A 15,181-nucleotide genomic window follows, 5' to 3' on the forward strand; every position below is an offset into this window, starting at 1 on the left:
TGTCCGGCTCTCATGATTGCAAATAGGCCTGTTTTCAAATGGAAATAGGACTTCCAAACTGATTATGTGTATTGAATCGGAATCACTCACTAGATCCTCTTGTTTAAAATGTATTGAAAAAGGGATGATGGCTGCAGACCTCTGTATCCAGCTCCTTCTCATCTCAGGGAGGTCGATCTATTTTGCAACTTTTTGCCATTTGAGAATGTTTCAGCTAGATAATTGCGTGGTTATTGTACAAGGGCGGTATGCTGTCACACAAATACCCCCAACCCTCCTCCCCCACTACCAACTCATACACCCCTTCAACTGCCCTTCTCAACCCTAGCCCCCTCCCCAACACCGCCACCCATCCAGCACCAGCCCCAACCTCCCCAACACCGACACACGCTCATCACGCCTTCGGCTACCACCCCACCCGTCTGCCGCAACACACCAGCTCCACTACCACCCCTAACGTCCCCAGCGCCATCACAAACACTCAGGCTGCACCCCGACCGCACAACGGCCACACAAATGCGGACTCCACCACGATAGCTCCCGCACCCCACCGCCTCCGCCCCAGTCCTCCTCCCCCAACCAAACTCGCAAACACACACTATTCTGTCATCCCTTCCCCTAAACTCCACACACAACACACAATGCGGTGCCCAGATTTTCAGCGCCTGGGTTCTGCTTCTCCACCTGCGTTACTCTACATTATTCCAGGACAACACACACACGCGTGTGTGTGAGAGAATGAGCCATGGCTCACACACTGAATATTGACGATGGTTTCCATTGGAAGGATCCCTCCAGTGATACGCGGTGGCAGCTTTCAGACAAGTTGTATTTTCCAAAGAATAACCAGTTAAAATACAGAATGATTAAAAGATTGAAAATAGCTGGAACTGGCAGAAAGTATTCAATTCACAGTTATCTAAATGCCTTGTGCATGTGAGAGATATTTTAACACACCCCCACCCCCACCCACACAAATTCAGAAGCAAGACGCTTTGTATCACACACATAGGTAACTATACTATAAATATAACATTATTCACGTTCTGATATGAAGCGATAGAGGCCACGCCTAGGTCCTGATTTTTGACAACAATCTCAAGCATATTCATTTTTAAAGGGTGGTTTTCTTTTAAAGGACAGAAATACACGGCAGGGCGTAAACAAGCAGTTATAAGATAAAGCGCACGTAGCAAAATCCTGGTAGGACCTTTGCGTCTTATTCGCTGTCTGGGTAGAATTAAAATAGCTAGAAACGGGCCAGGTTGTGCTGGTTTTACTCACGCACCTAATCCCACTGAGTTAAATTGGATTACTTCCGTGAGGCAAGCCAGCGGGATTTAGGTAGGGCTGTATTGTTATCAGTGTACATGAGCACATTTTAGTCCCATGAAAAAGTATGCAAATCGAAACATTTGTCAGCTATTAACGTTTAACAGGCGACCGTGCTGGGGTAGTTGTAACCTGCCCACATTGCTTCAACAGAATAATTCACGCTCGGTTTTTGAGGAGGCACAGCTGGTGTGTTCATTCTGGTGTACCACTTCCTTCTTGTTTTAGCACACTAGCTAGTTAAGGGAAAGTCTGTTCAGTTAATGAGCGGTGTTCTTCGTAAACCTTTCTCTCTATAACTTCAGTACTAAGCAATTGTTGTATATGTTGGCCATATACTTTTGATTACATTAGCCATAAGCATACTTAAATATGATACCATGCTATTAGCCATAAATAATACAAAGCATCACAATTAGAAGAAATTATTAATTGGATTTAGGGTTAGCATTTGCATTTGAGTAAAACAAATGATTAGCTTGGTGTTTTTAATCTCTTTCTCTCCCCTTCTCCCCCACCCCCCACATGACCATTTAGCCATATATGATCAGCAGTAAAAGAAGCTCTCAATTTATACTTTGGGATTTTCCATTGTAGTACCTGCAACAATCCAGTCTAGAATCGGGCTTTTTTCCGTACTCCATAAATAATTAAACAAATAAACAAACAAATTAAATTAACGAGCGAAGCACCTTACCTACAAAACTCCTTTGTTATTTATTTTAAGGCTGCGCGTAGATCACAACAAATTGAACTTCATTGAAAATTGTTACCACCCACTACTCCTGAAATCTGCCTGATCACTACATTAAATGAGCAGAGACTCTTTCAGAAGAATTATTTCTCACTTTAGTGAAATTATAAATGATCATTTTTAACCGGATCCTACTTCCACTGAAGTAAATTACAAAATTCCCCTGGGTTTAAATGGGAGCAAAATCAGGCCCTCTATTACATACTGAGGGATATATTTTAAAAACACATAGAAAATTTTGGCATACCATGTTTTAGCTGATCTTGAAGGCCTTTTATTTTATGAAAAAAGTAAAGAAGGACTTGTGGCACCTTAGAGACTAATAAATTTATTTGGACATAAGCTTTCCTGAGCTACAGCTCACTTCAACGAAAGCTTATGCTCAAATAAGTCTGTTAGTCTCTAAGGTGCCACAAGTACTCCTTTTCTTTTTGCGGATACAGACTAACACGGCTGCTACTCTGAAACCTTTCATTTTATGCTCCATTTTGTTTTTATTTGGGAGATAACCCTCAGAAAAAGATTACCTGTCAGGAGAAATGGAGTCAATTTTTTCTAAACACACACCCAGTGTTGAAGTGTTTTAAGCATAACCCTTTTAAAAATATAAAAATGTTCTTAGGAGCTAGAAATGACGAAATAATTTTAACAGATAGTTTAAATAATTAGCAATATATGTTGGGGGGAAGAGGAGTAAAAACGGAAACAAAAACAAAACCCCACCTCCACTTAACGATTCAGTTTTGTTTCAATGTAACATATTCTTCAACTGAGCCTGCTTGGGTTCTGAGTAGTCCACAGATAAATCAGCTTGTCAGAGCAGCATCGATATGGGTTGTGCCTAGTATATATATATTTTTTGAATGTCCATGTTAAATAGTCTTTTATTCTTTCTTTTTTTCTTTCAATAAGATAAACTGATGCAGAAAGAGGAGAGAGCTAAGATGGCTATATTGTATTACTATCTTGATTGATTGTATTCTCGTTTAATAACACTAATAAATATCTTAAGAAATCGGCATGTTGGGAGTAAATGATCAAAACAAAAATGGAGCCAAAAATATATTATTTATAAGTGCTTCTGAGAAACAAAAAAAGTTTGCCAAACAAAAGCACCGAGAGAAACTCCAAAAGAGCGGCGTCCTGGAGTTACATTATTAGGTCACTAACAAACTGAAATGAACTCAGCCACTTCAGCTGCACCTTTAATATGAAACAGAAAAGTTTGTTCCTTCAAAGTTCCCAGGTGTGCGCATGTTTGGATGCTTTGGGAAAATTCACTTTCTCAAAGAAAAAGGCCACTAGATCTCACTCTTTCTTTAGTTTTCTGAATTGAAACTATGTTGTCTTATATCAGCGGGGTAGCCGCGTTAATCTGGATCTGTAAAAGCGGCAAAGAGTCCTGTGGCACCTTTTTGGCTAACAGATGTATTGGAGCATGAGCTTTCCTGGGTGAATACAAGTCGACGTGCATCCGACGAAGTGGGTATTCACCCACGAAAGCTCATGCTCCAATAGTCTGTTAGTCTATAAGGTGCCACAGGATTCTTTGCCGCTTTATGTTGTCTTAATCTCTTATATAGACATTTTCTGAATATCTAATCAATTAAGTGCTTCCCGAGAAACACTTTACAGAACCATTGCAATGATAAAGCAATGTATGGAAAGATATTAGCAGTTCTGATCAATCGAATACAAGAAAACTTTTAAGTGTAGCAAGATCATTATGTAAATTCATTTGCTAGGGAGATGCAACCCACACATGGATTAAAAATCACATGAATAGCCCCAGTGTGTTTATCAAATATTTTTAAAAAGTATATTAATCATTTTCACATCTTGTTGTTAATGTGAGATATGGACGTAAGTATTAAAACGGCTTAAATATTGCTAATTACATTGTAAATATTTTTTAAAATTAAACATACTACTTTAGAGAAGCTCATATATGGCAACTCAGGTCAATGAAGTCATACTCATAAAACTTGTTTTCATATCTTTGCTATTATTATAAAAATGATCACGTTTTTTTAAAAAACCCGAACCTTTAAATCTAAACTTGAATCTCACAACTAACTTTTTCCATTTTAGGTTTTCGAAGCAGTCTTCTGCATGCTCAGTTACTTTAAGCATTAACATTATTTTAATTTAATTTTATGACAACACATCTTACTCACTTTCTTTATCCGAAACTGAGCAGAAGCCTTAGAGAAAAAGACATAATATATAAAGCTTTGACCTTACCTGTTCCCTAATGTGCTTGCAGCCAGAAACAACCAGCTCTCATTTCGTGTTAATCATCAATTTGCCATAGAAGACAATATTTCTATCTTGGTACCCATTTGATACATATATACAATATTACCATTTACTTGTTAGGGGAGGGGGCAGTTTCGATGGGAATCATAAGAGGAGCAGCTGGTCAGATAGAAAGATAGTGTCAACTTTGCGCCAAACATTGCCATGAAAGGATTGAAATTCTTCAGGAGCCATTCAGTGTTTACCTCCAAGTTCCCTTTGTAAAAGCAGTCGCCATGAGTAGTTAGAATAGAGCTCACTCCCCAGCGAGGCCCTTTTACCCGCTGTCTGCAATAAAACTGCTAATATACTTTTTTCTATGGCAACTTCTCTTGGTGTCATTTTAGAACTGTCTCAGATTACATTGTTTGGGACCTGCACTTTAAACAACTAACTGTATTAGGATACTGAACTGCCTTTTGAACTAAAATGCCGGCAATACACATCTAGATTAGCATCCCGATTGGTTTTCTTGTGTGTATAATAATCATCCCTGCACTGCTTCTTATTCTGACTGCAGGGAACAGAAATATCATCTTGGCTCAGACCCCAAGATTGGCGATCCTTCTGATTGTATTTCTTTCCGAGCCTCCTCAGCTACTGGTGATAAAAGGACGTTGGTTTGAAACAAAAACGTGTTCATACCGAACGGCAAATATGGCGAAGCCCTGATATTTTTTTTTCTCCAGCCTTCTGTGCCACTACATCCACACACTTCATGGCACTCAAGCATGAACTCCTATTTACAGCAGGGAAAAAAATGCCCTCAGCAAATCTCGTACATCTATAGGCAGTGCCAGGGGGGAGCGGATGGAGGAAACAGCCATTCTTTATTAGATCTCTTTAACTACAAAATATCTATATGGTGCCCGGGGTCTGATTTCTATATGTGATCGGAGACATTTGGAAATGTATTTCTCTTCCAGCATTTCAAAGATTTTAATCACTGTTCTAGCTCTCCTCCCCCCCATCCCCCGCCTTTTTAACGTCCCATTATTCGAGCTCTGCATTGATTAACAAGCGACTGAAAATCAGTGGCACGGGAAGAGGCAAGGGCTTACACAGTAGCATATATTTTAATTTAGGAAAGCTATACAGTGGGTAAATTCCCGCGAGTCTGCTCAAGGGAAATTTTAGATTAAAATGTTTTTAAAAGTCATTGGAATATCTTGATCGTAATGGAAGACGTAACTGGCTGTACAAAGAAGTCTATGATAAAAGGCTAATAATACGGTGTCATAAAAAAAAAACCTCTATAAATTTGTTAAAGAGGCAGTTTGTTTGCATTTCTCCTGATTGATATGTAAATACAGTTTGAATTGTGTTTGCTTGGTCTCTAGTGCTTTATAAAGAGATGAATTCACCTTTCTGAGGAACAAGTAAACAGACTTTAAACTAAGCCGACATCAGACAAAGTGGAAACGAGTTTATTTAATCGAAACTAAATTTAGTTTAAGAAAGATAAGCCAGTGTACATAATAATCCATTACAGTAATTACACCCACCACCAAATATGTGTTTATGAGGTTGTCTAGATACAATAAAATTCATTTATTGCCCAAAGTCTATTATGTTAAGTCCCTAGCTGGTTCCACACTAAACATGCCAACTTTATTTCTCCGTTCCATGAAAATAGTTCTCGGATTTTCCAATTATTCCTAGTTCCCCTCGAGTTTGAAAATTACCAGTTTTTGGAAGGATTCTAAAATAAATCCCAAGAAAGGGAAACTGTCGATTTAAGCATAGCATTTCACACCTTTCGTGTGTATCTTAAAATTGGGAGAGAGGAACTAGACCTACTAAAAATGTATAGCATTAAACAAGCACAGGTCTCTCCCTTGGACCAGGACCTAAGAACAGAAGTTTAACACTTCAAAGAAATTCCAACCAATTTTCCCCGTGGAGTTCTATTTTAAATGACAGCACCGAACACTCTGTTTGGGCTCTCTGAATGCTAGCTTTGACCTATAGTTATAAATTTGAAATAAATATTCTTAATAGAGAAAAAAGTAACGTTAAAATATGTTCTATCCCATTTGATAATCTTCCTCTATCAACCTACGGAATACTATAAAAATGGAGGGGCTTGATATTCCCGCTGACACACGTGATGTCCTCCAGTTTAACAGAAAGATCAGATAATCTTTTTACTCTATTTCCTTTTTCTTATCCAAGCTCCCTGAGTAACACTAGGGTAACTAAGATGATAAAGCCCTCCGGCGCTGCTACAGAAACTGTAGATTTGTTTGTTTGTTTCCACTCTCTTTCTCGCTAACTCCTTTCTCGCTCCCTCTCAAATAACAGGCACTGGGTTCGTGATTCTTCAGGATTTCAGAGATCTTTGAATTGTGAGATGTATTTCAGCGTTTTAATTTAAAAATCGGAGGGAAAATTACAGCTAAGCAGTGGATTTGGAGGAAATTAGGGTCTGGGGTCCTTGATGGGATAGGTTAACACTGGGCACTTTGGATTTTCAATTACACTCACAAAAGGGATCATGTTGGGCCAGAAAGCTTGTGAATTGAATGTGTTTGTTGATTGTCCAGTTAAAACTATTTCACAATATCTACTTTGTCTATTTACACCGAAGTTAACACGTACCTCTCTTGAATCCCTATAGTGTGTACATCACTAACACATGCACGTTTGTTTCTCAGCTACACACATACCTCCCCTCTTCACCTGTTTCTTTACAGCCTAGTCCAGTCCCCAAAGCAGAAGCAATCTGCGTTAAAACGAAATGCGTCCGCAGCAAAGTAGTTCCCCTGCCTGTTTTGTAAGAATGAAAGCTGCAGGACAAACTGAAGTGATGCGTTTGCGCCTGTGTGTTTATATAATGAAATACATTTTTATAAAGAAAGTTAATTCAAACTACACGCCGGACACAATAAACTATCATTTTATTTTGATTATAAATAAGGTGACTGTACTTTCCTTAAAATACAAGTACATAATAAAACCTGGTAGAAATGATCTTTGTACAAGTTATTAAAACTGGACACGCCTTAAAACGGTTGCATTTGCTAGCCTGTCAGTGGGTTCCTCATTAGTTTGTTTCTAATACCCTCAGACATTTAACTTCTCCTAAATGCCTTTTGGAATTTCAGTGACTACTTCTGGAATACTTTCCTTTCTCTGTGAATAACTATCTGCTGTGGGCTCCCTACCCTGATATCTGGCTAATCAATTCGGACTCGATTCCTTCATTAGATAAAGCAGGAATATAGTTATCAGGTATATTTGCTTATCACTTCTCCAGACCATGGGCCTGATCCTGCTTCCCATTGAAACCAATGGGCCGAACTCCCCATTTACTTCAATGGAAGCAAGGTTTGGGCCTTTTTGCTTTTAGTGTCAGTGTTTATTAGCTTCCCCATTTGTTTTCGGGTGTGGGGAGAGAGACCTACGGGGGAAAGCAAAGGGAAATAATAATAATAATAATAAAAAGAATATTTGTAATGTGTATAATTTATTAGAAGCTTCTTAGGAACTATATTTAAGCCAAATATCTACATAAGTTTACAACAGAAAGAGGATATGTGCGGAAATAACAAACTGCCAAAGGATTTACACGGATCGTTCAATGTCCATAAAAAAGGTCGGGTGTGTGTTTTGGTTTGATTTGGTTGATTGTATTTTTTTTCTTTACAACAAAATATACAGGTTACTAAAAACTATGGGTTTAGTCCAACTTTTGACAGCATTATACAGCTACAGGTTCACATCAAAAGTAAGGGAAGAAAAAAATGCCAAGCTGTGACGAATCAATATCTCCATCCGCGAGCCCTGGCGGCTGGGCTGGGGGAGTAGAAAGGGGGCCTTTCCTTTTCTCTGGGTGACACTAATGTTTTTGTGGGGGAGGGGGGGCGGAAGCCTTCCCCTCCCCTCCGAAAATCTCTATATTTACATGCAAGGTCTATTCGCTGGCAAAGTGTACATTTGAAATCCAAGCCTTCAGATCATGACCACTCATGGGCTCCATCCTGCAACTGCTCCATGATTTATTTATTTTTTTATTAAATACTCATTTAACAACCTAAAAGTCACTCTCTATCTCTCTCTGTTAGGGGTTCCTCAAAGAACCGCTCGTTAAAAAATAAAAATAAAAAAAATAGTTTGACCAGGACAGAGATTTGTGTGACTGGGCGCATCAGAGCTTTCTTTAAAAAAAAAAAAAAATCCTTTCACCAGGTCCTACCGTAGAGCAAGGTAGAGCAAGACATGGCGGTGCCATAGTCAGAACTAGAAGAGTTTAAGTGGGACAAACTGGAGACCTGGCTCTGGAGAGACGACGGGCTGGCTGAGTGCTGTCCCAGGTCTGGAGACTGCCCTGCACTGTTTGGCTGGTGGTTCTGATGCTGTCCAAGGCCGTTGCCATTGGTAGCCACTGTGATTGCTGCCGCTGCCTGCTGCTGATGGGCCTGGAGAGCTGCCGTCGGTGTGTTGGAGCCGGCTTGGCAGGGCTTGCCGTCCTTTACAAGCACGGGCACCGCCACCCTCCTGGGAGACTGCTGCTGTGGGCAAGAGCCGTTGTCCTGTTGCATCTGCTGCTGCGCGGCTTTGTCTTTGGCCTGGCGTTTCATCTTGTAGCGGTGGTTCTGAAACCAGATTTTGACCTGAGTCGGGGTGAGATGGATCATGCTGGCTAAATGCTCTCTCTCCGGAGCCGAGAGGTATTTCTGCTGCTTGAAACGTCTCTCCAGCTCGTAAACCTGGGCCTGGGAGAAAAGGACCCTGCGTTTCCTGCGTGGAGTGCTCTGGAGAGGTGCCATGCTCTTGCTAACGTCTCCCAGCGAGCTCAAGCTCCCCATGCCGCCCATGTTCATTCCAGAAGACGGCCCCATAAAGCGGGATACTAAAATCAAGAAGATCACACATTTTAAAGGACACGGTTAGCGGCACGGGACTGCCTGGGCGAGACACGCTTCTCGACTATTGACCCCAAAGCCAAGATCCTCTCCCCGATTAATAATCACCTTCCCAGTCAAAATCTATTCCAACCCACCTAAGCCGGTTGCACCGGTAGTAGCCCAGCACCGAGCCAGGCAGGGCTGTAGACCGCCGCACGCTATGTCACTAGCGGGGAAACAGTTTGATAACGATTTACGCTTCTCCCTCCCCTCCCCCCGTGCTATTCCAAACACTTAGGGGTCATACGGAGCAAAACCTTCACCAATAACTGAGTATGTGCAAACACGGACTATCCGAGAGCTGGAACATAGCGAAGAGAACGAAACAAAAGCAGTGCTAGGAACATACAGTAGCTAGTGCAAGTTTCCATCTTTAAACGGGTCTCACACCCCTTTCAAACCACTCTCCAAAAGAAGGAAACATCTCGCTCCGTATAGCCGTATTAAAGGAATACACGTGAGTTCCCCCTTCCACCACCTTCTGTGTTAAGCAGGCATGTGGGGGGCTGAGACACGACAGGTCAATAAGTAGCTTGATGTGCCCATTTAGTTGCGAATTATTCTGAATTTAGGTTGGAAGGTGTCTGAATTTATTTAAACGAGTCCCTTGCCCTGATGACAATGTTTGCCGCGTTTCCGTTCTCTGTCGCCCTTATCTGCACGGTTGTTTATTGCAGGAGGGTTGGGGAGAGGGACCCCCACCCCCAGGACACAGCCACCCAAATGTTTCCTCGCCTACAGTGAAATCGCTCCCATCGTGGGGCATTTTCCCCATCGGTTCTCCCTCGGCAATGGAGCGCTGGGTCACTGGGACCAGACAACACCTTCCGTCTCAGTGAAGCAACCCACAAGCCGGGGGTGAAATGGAAAGCGAGAGACAGGGGATACCGAGAAAAAGCTAAAACAAGACAGGAGCCTGGGAAGCCGGGGGAAAAACATACCGATCGTTATCAATCCTAGACAGCCCTGCCGCGATCCAGCTCTTTGAGCTGACCTGGTTTCGACTTCAAGCCACTTTCCCCCCTTGTCTTTCGCCCCCACCCCCACCCCGCTCCAAAACCCGCACTGTACCGCAACCGACATGGTTTCTCCAAGTCGCTCATTGGAAAGGCTTCTTCCCAGAGCTATGCGTAAAGTTTTCCCCACTGGCTACGAGGCTCACTTACTTGTAGAGAAACGGGGGTCCGGGTTGGCCCCGTACCATCCTGTGGCTGAAGCACTGTTCCGCATGGTCTCCTGGTAAGGTGGAAGCTCGCCCATGTTGCCTAGGTTGCCGTTGCAGTAGCCCCCCATAGTGGTATGGGAGAGTTGGGGGACGCCTGCCGCTGTCATATGGTAGGCAGCAGTCACTGTCCCGTTGTGGCCCATGGGGTGCTGCTGCATTGCTGGCTGAGAAACCTGAGACTGCCTGTAGGCTGCCAAGGGAGCCCCCAAGTTGCTACCCTCCATGCCCACTTTCTTGTAGCTTTCCTCCAAAGGACTCAAGATGTCAGACACTGAGAAAGGAGTCGTATGCTTTGGGCTCATCGACATGATTCGGCGGCTGGAAAAAAAAGGGGGAAGGGGAGGCCAATCTTTTTTGCCAAATATTCTGGTGTTGCCTTAACGCCGATCTTGTTGGATGTACACGTAACCGAGTGGACGAAGTCCGCCTTAATTGGATTGAGTGGAGGCTCAGGGCTGCCTTTCGTTTGTTTTAGCCAGACGCCAGGTTTTAGGCTGCCACCAGAGGCGGGGCATAGGCACTAAAGCAACAAGACAATAGAAGCCTACATCTTGCCCAAGATAATTAGCTTACATGCTGATGACAAGGTAAACACCTTTAAGTTTTACTTGTCAGGATTTTTTATGTATTTTTGAAAGACCCCGTGAGCACAAGTAATTTTATTTTATTCTTCTGGGGTGGCAGCATTATGGGTGGGGAATTTCATGTGATTTGTAAAGACAAATTTGCTGAGTTAAAGAAAAATGATTTGCAATTCTATTCCGACGCCTAACATTATAGCCTCAGCCTTTGTGAGGGATGGCTAGAGAGAGTTTAACATTATGGAACAAAGGGATTTATTTCCCCTCGCTCCCCCCCCCCTTCCCCACTAAGTTCGAGTTTAAAGAAACATTGAAGGGAGAAATCTCTCCTAGAATAGTTTGAGGAGCTAACGTTCATATATGAGGCACCGTTTCCAACACTGGGCATTGCACAATACCAAGGGTCCTAGAGATGCCCAAAAGATTGTCTGGTAGAAAAGCAGTGAACAGCACCTACATTTTAACAACGTTGCGGAGGAGGTTTCTCTATAGCATATATCATAATAAGTCTTCAAATGCAACGCCACAGTCAGCGTCTGGTTCCTGTACATTAAATCATCAGATCGTTTTGCCTAGCTTTTACTTTGAAGAGAGATGGAAGCTTGCTTGCAAATATGTAAAGTAATAATAGGTGATAGATTGTTGAAAAATATCTTAAAACAAAATGTCATTTGTCATTTTCTAGTAGGAGCAGTGTCAGAGGCTTCCTATGGCACCGCTAAAGATGGTTTCTAAGGTTATTTATGAATCAAGGAAGTTAGGGATGGAAAAGACCTATTTGGTCATCTGGTCCATCATCCTGCCAATGAAGGTTTGGTTCCCTGAATTTTGTGATATTTTGCCCAGTCGAGTTTTAAGTAAATGTAGAGTCCATTCATATTAATACATATATATCTCTAATAGTTAATGTGACTCAGATTATTGCCAAGACTTTGAAGGAATCTTCCAACTTTTACAGTAACTACAAATCACACATATCAGTGTCTCTCCTGAAGGCAACGAAAAACCTTCTATGAATTTTAACGTACTGGCTCAAAGGATTGGGAACTAATTTAATAAAGGGATTATCTGAATATTAAGAAAATTGCAGCAAAAGGTGCAGTTAACCTAGTGACTATAAAGCATCAAATAACTATTTAATAATTGCACTTGTAAATATGTTTGTACTCTGCTTGTTCCTGCTTAAAAATGCAAAAGTGCACTTGCTACCCGGGAATAACTAAATATCTTTGTCTAAAGTGGCAGCATAAATGGCCAGTCGCTTTGTGACTGTGCTTGATATTAGACATAAGGATCATTTTACTTCAATTGGGAGGCTCTCATTCAGTAGGCAAGAAACGGTTTAGGAGAAAGTAGGTTCCCGTATGAGAATTAACACCCTTCAAGTATAAGCCTGCGCCTTGATTATACTTTAGAGCTCTGCAAGACGTGAGCTTTTCCACACAAATATAATCGGTGGAACTTTTTTTCAATCAGGCCCTCAGTTCCTCTGAATCAGTTCAACTGCCTCTTTAGGCACCAGGTTATCTCCAGCCTTAATACCGAAAAGGGGGTTTGTTGTGAGTCTGTTGTGTCGCCTATAGCACATCTTAATCAGGGAAGGACAACTTTTGGTTAGAAATGGGTCTGCTTTGGAGACGTCCTGTTTTCTTGTCTTTCGCTCGTCTTTCTAATTAGGTGGAACATTTCCTTCATTGGCTTTGCCAAGGGATAATTGCTTTAATCTGTCATTTTTTTACACATTTATTTCAGTGCTTTCGTTGATGAGAATATTCGGTTAAAAATTCGAAGCTTTTTTGCGGATTTTCCACATAAATCTCGTGCGTATTTTATTACGTTAGCAAAGGAACAGGACATAAAAGTATATGGAAAAATACAAATTCTGCAGCACAAACAGGCAAGAAAAATATATTTTTGAAAGGAGTTTACATTACATTATACCTAATTCCAAAACCACTCAATTATTAATCTCAGTTTAATTATTGCAAAAAGTTATTGTTGGTGGTAGGGAAAAGGGATGTTTTCTATTCAGGATATTAGCTATGCATATGACACGTCTAAAAATCCTCCGTATTTTGCCTTTCCTACGAAATATCACTGGAACCTGTATCTTTCTGAGTAATGTCTAATTGCCCGTTTAATATAGCGCGGGCTTCCTATTTGACGATAATTCTGCACATACACTAGAGTAGTGGGTCTTTGTGCAGATGTGCCTTTTTAATGTGTTGAAATTATTTCCTTTTCAAAACTTTTGTGGTTAATCATTCTTATTTGTCCCCCTGTTCTAACGAATGCATATCAAATGGCCTCCAAATATTCCTCAATTAGATTAACCCGATCAGTGCGGAGGTGGATTGTGCTGGATCCTGGAAAGGAAAGTTGATGTGATTGTTATATCTGTCCTGCGTCTCTGATATGTATGAAGGTAAAACTCGCTTTTTCTCATTGTAATTTGGCTTACACACACACACACACGCACGCACACGGATTGTTTATTGCAAATCATATGACTTGCATACACTTTTTAGCAAAATGAGTTATCCTAGTGGAATGCTATCACTGAGCCACCCAGGTTAATTACAGCAGGGTAGTTCAGTCTCCTATGCAACTATCAGGAAAGTTTGTTTTTGTTTTTAAACTGCCTTTCCGACTTTGTTTTGGGAGAGCTGCCTTCAGAGCAATTGAAGTCCAGCCTTTCCGAACTCCCTGGTTTGATCCTACCTAACTGCCTGGCAGCGGTGTGTTCTTTTACCTGGTGCGGCTGTCTACTAAAGCGCTTGAGTTAAAAGGAAATGCTAAGGAGGAGGAGGAGGAAGAAGAAAGATGAACTTCATTTCGCCTGTTGGAAGCATATTCATGAGAATGCCACCGTCTGCACCCTATGTCTGCAGAATGCTTTATTCTCTTCTCTGCGGCTACACGGACGGTTCTTCAATAGCTTGTGACCCCACACAATCCGTTTGATAACACTCAGGATGTGGAAGAATGGGAGACTTCGTCAAACAAATGGTGCCAATCCCAATGGAAACGGTGCCACCATAACCACAGCGCCTTTCCTCATCAGCTGGATTGCGGGGGCTGGGAACTCAAGGAGCAGCTTTTTAAAGCGTGTCCAGGGCTCTTCAAATTTAACAGTGTCTTTTTAAATATGTGCTAGCATGCCTCCCAAATGGGAATCAGATGAGCTACTCTAGGCAGATTCAACCCGGGGGCTAGAGAAAAGCAGAATTTCCATACATTTCTCTGCATGGGAAGGGGAAAGATTTCTGCGCGTTTCGGCGTCTGGTTTAACTGGTTTAACGTTGTTTGATGTCAAATCAAGAAGGGTGTATTTCACTTTTTTAACATGTAAAACAAAAATGTATCGCTCTGCAGATGTTTTTCATGTGCAAGCGGAGCCAAGGTAGAAGCAGCGAAAACTAAGGAGCCGATTCAGCAAAGCACTCGTTTCAATGGGACTCCTTGTGTGCTCAACCTTAGGCACGTGCTCAAACGCTTTGGTGGATCAGGCTCAAACGAGTACCACACTTACAACAAAAGGGTGTCGAACAATTTCCAGACAGGGTGCTTGTTTCTTCACAACGGGTTTTGAAATCATAACCTGAAAAAGCCAAAGGCGCCTCCTTAAGTCCCGGCTGTGTAGGCTCCACAAAATTGCTGGCTGTGTAAGGTCGGTACAATTTACCCTGTGATTTACAAAGCACCAGACACACCTTATCCAATTTCCCGACCTGTTGGCGAATGATAGATGTCAGTGTCTTACGCGCACGCCGTCTGTGAAGTTCCCATTGCCTTTGGGAGAGAGGAAAGGCGCTTTACGTTTTTCAGTTAGAGCGAGATTCATTGCTTAGACGTGGTTAACTTTGGGGGGATAGTCCCAAGGCAATGCCCGAGCAAGCAGAACAGTGAGTTTTGCCTTATAGGTAACGTTCTATAAGAAGAATAAAAAATAATTACTCTTAGAGCATAGAGAGTGGGTGGAAACACGAAACCACTGCCAACATAAGGCGCTGTGCGGTGTAATGGAATGTTAGGTTATCTATCTGAGGATCATTACAACGTAGTGTTACCTTTCGCGCTA

The 15,181-nt window shown here is 41.8% G+C and overlaps 1 protein-coding gene across 1 annotated transcript; it reads right to left on the reverse strand.

The window, feature by feature from the left end:
* Positions 1–7,309: 7,309 nt before the first annotated feature.
* Positions 7,310–10,979, reverse strand: NKX2-1 (NK2 homeobox 1). The gene is made up of 2 exons (XM_084629783.1): positions 10,461–10,979; positions 7,310–9,239 (listed from the first exon to the last, which is right to left on the reverse strand). Exons 1-2 carry the CDS (start codon positions 10,825–10,827, stop codon positions 8,569–8,571), a joined length of 1,038 nt encoding a protein of 345 aa, XP_084485909.1. The 5' UTR covers positions 10,828–10,979; the 3' UTR covers positions 7,310–8,568.
* Between the last annotated feature and the right edge of the window lie 4,202 nt (positions 10,980–15,181).

Source organism: Lepidochelys olivacea, assembly GCF_965140295.1.
Source record: "Lepidochelys olivacea isolate rLepOli2 genome assembly, chromosome: 6".
NCBI lineage: Eukaryota > Metazoa > Chordata > Testudines > Cheloniidae > Lepidochelys > Lepidochelys olivacea.

Coding starts and splice junctions, on each gene's coding strand:
- NKX2-1 (XM_084629783.1), bottom strand. CDS start 10,827: ATGTCGATGAGCCCAAAGCATACGACTCCTTTCTCAGTGTCTGACATC. Junction 9,240..10,460: donor GGACCCCCGTTTCTCTACAA/GTAAGTGAGCCT, acceptor TCTTGATTTTAG/TATCCCGCTTTATGGGGCCG.